A 2,253-nucleotide genomic window follows, 5' to 3' on the forward strand; every position below is an offset into this window, starting at 1 on the left:
TGCTTTCGAGGCGACGACGCAGCTCGGCGATGCGCGCGTCGGTCTTGGCGTCTTTCTCGAGCGAGTTTTTGAAAAAGGCCGAGTCCTTGGAGAGCTCGTAGATGGTCTCGTTGACCTTGGAGCGGTCGACGCCGTCCATGCCGGCCTTGTTGTTGGCGAACACGAAGAGGTGGTCGGCCATGCGCGAGACGGTTGGAAATGGAGCCAAGTGCACTTTCGCACAGCGCGTAGGAATCGTTTTGATTGGCTGAAATCCTTGGCATGCGACACTCGGATTGGTCCGTGACGCCATCGGCGTGTGGATTGGGCGCCACGGTCGCGATCTTGCGCGTGGCGGGAAGACCGCGCGTGCCACTCAATTCGACGCCAAGGACATTATTGTACACTAGTTTATAGGAAATAAAGGCACATTTATTTGCTCGCTAGGCCGAACCTCCGAATTATGTAGCTAGGGTATGTCCTCACGCACCCAACTAGCAACGACGTCCTATGCACGAGCTACGATGGATCGTTGCATTTACAAGCGACCAAATGCCACTGGAAGACAGCTCTGTGGCGCAAGGGTGATGAAAAAGCTGTCTATTAGGTCGTCTCCATTAGCTTCGGTGGTGGATCTTGGGAAGTATTGTCAACGCGCTGGACGATTGGTTGGGCCGGTGTGGTTTTTTATGACCTGGTACAGAGCTGGCGACGCTCGCATGCCTATCTTGCTTTTGAGTGCCCGATAGATAGATAGATAGATAGATAGATAGATAGATAGATAGATAGATAGATAGATAATGATGAGTGGTACCACGCTTTCGATCGCAGTTTGATTCGGTACGGAACCGCTTGCCTCGTCGTGAGCACAGGTTCAAAGTGCGGCATGGCCCTACAGGCACGTGGGTGTGTGGCATGTTCTTGGCTCAAACAATGGCAACACGTGGGGTCGCGACGGCGAGTAGTGACGTCGCGTCGCCAAGCGCGGCGTCGATGGCAGCACATGACACGTCACGGACGTGAGCACGTTGCCGTGCAAATCAAACTCGTCTTGATCGTCCTTGGCTGGTGTCGGGCTCGGTGTTGGGCTTGGCGGCGGCGTTGGGAGTGCGGGCTCACGCAGCGGCTGGAGCACTTGGCGCAGGATCGGATCGCACTACAGGTAATGTACATACGCTGTGTAAGAGATGCAAGAAGTACTTGGATGACTGTCTGGAGCCAAAGGCGTTCTAGGAATGCGTCGTGCATTTGTTGAACGAGCGATGTGCGTGGGGACACCTATGCGCTCCATGAGCCTCGGCCATGTCCGCGCGAGACGGACGAGATCGTTGGTGCTATCACTTGCTTCGTCCGGTAGATGATGCTCATAGAGCGGTTCGTCGAGAACACCATCGCTATGCGCATTCTCGTGGGTCCTGCTCGCTCGTGGAGACGTGCACTACCTTGCAAACACTTCTTCGTCGTTCCAGTCGAGGCCCTCGTTGGCGCTGAGGAGCATCGCGGTACCAGCAACTTCCAAGCACACCGCTACACCACACGCACCGTCGCATCTGGATAGCATCTTGGGACAAGACATGGAGTCACCTCGCGGCGGCAAATGCGTCTTCGTGGCGACGACCACGGGCGGTATGCACTCTGGCAGCTCCTCGGCGGCCAGCGGCGGATGCAGCATGCCTTGTTGCCCAGCATGAGCAGCGTCGACGATGGAAAGGACATAGCGTACCATGACCCGTGACGCGGAGGTAGGGCGCGCCTTCCGACCAGTGCCGGTAGCAGTCGTCGTCGGCGTTGGTCTAGGCTCGAGAGAGTGCATAAGCACAACGCTTTCTTTTTTGCGGCATGTCGTACGAGGCAGGGCGTCGGGTGGGCTGCGTCGCTCACCGCATGGATCTAGCAACAGCATACATACGCGCTGTGGGACTAGAAGGAGCCGACCTTGTCGTTCGTCAGTTGCAGCAAGACAGCGATGCGCTTGGAGGCTTGGAGGTGGAAGGCCTCGAATGCGTCAAAGAGGTTGGCGCCGCCGTCGTCGTCGTCTACCTCGCCGTCGTCGGCTGCCTCATCCTCGACGCCGTCGTCGTCGTCTTGATCCTCATCTACACGCAGCAGCGCCATGGGCATCGATCCGGACGCATCGAGGACGCTACCGCCATGCGACCAGACGTCGGCCTCGTCGCTCATGCCCGATCTTTAAGGGACAGTCCACGCTGTAAAAGTGGCATTCGCGGGGTCGTTCACGCGGCATATGCCACATTTAAGGGCAACATCGTCATG

The 2,253-nt window shown here is 57.3% G+C and overlaps 3 protein-coding genes across 3 annotated transcripts; all 3 read right to left on the reverse strand.

Annotated features, from left to right (window-relative positions):
- Nucleotides 1–18: 18 nt before the first annotated feature.
- Nucleotides 19–181, reverse strand: SPRG_18460 (hypothetical protein; the record flags this gene model as incomplete). The annotated part of the gene is made up of 1 exon (XM_012357899.1): nt 19–181. A coding segment is annotated over one exon (163 nt), but the record flags the coding sequence as incomplete, so codon positions are not given.
- A 415-nt stretch (nt 182–596) lies between these two features.
- On the reverse strand, nt 597–867 carry SPRG_22028 (hypothetical protein; the record flags this gene model as incomplete). Its single annotated transcript, XM_012357900.1, has 2 exons — nt 597–702; nt 794–867. 2 exons carry the CDS (start codon nt 865–867, stop codon nt 597–599), a joined length of 180 nt encoding a protein of 59 aa, XP_012213290.1.
- Nucleotides 868–871: 4 nt separating this feature from the next.
- SPRG_18461 (hypothetical protein) lies at nt 872–2,185 on the reverse strand (the record flags this gene model as incomplete). Its single annotated transcript, XM_012357901.1, has 9 exons — nt 2,127–2,185; nt 1,915–2,075; nt 1,828–1,869; nt 1,703–1,772; nt 1,564–1,653; nt 1,422–1,506; nt 1,301–1,373; nt 1,180–1,257; nt 872–1,135 (listed from the first exon to the last, which is right to left on the reverse strand). Exons 1-9 carry the CDS (start codon nt 2,158–2,160, stop codon nt 872–874), a joined length of 897 nt encoding a protein of 298 aa, XP_012213291.1. The 5' UTR covers nt 2,161–2,185.
- Between the last annotated feature and the right edge of the window lie 68 nt (nt 2,186–2,253).

This window comes from Saprolegnia parasitica (assembly GCF_000151545.1).
Source record: "Saprolegnia parasitica CBS 223.65 unplaced genomic scaffold supercont2.1217, whole genome shotgun sequence".
NCBI lineage: Eukaryota > Oomycota > Saprolegniomycetes > Saprolegniales > Saprolegniaceae > Saprolegnia > Saprolegnia parasitica.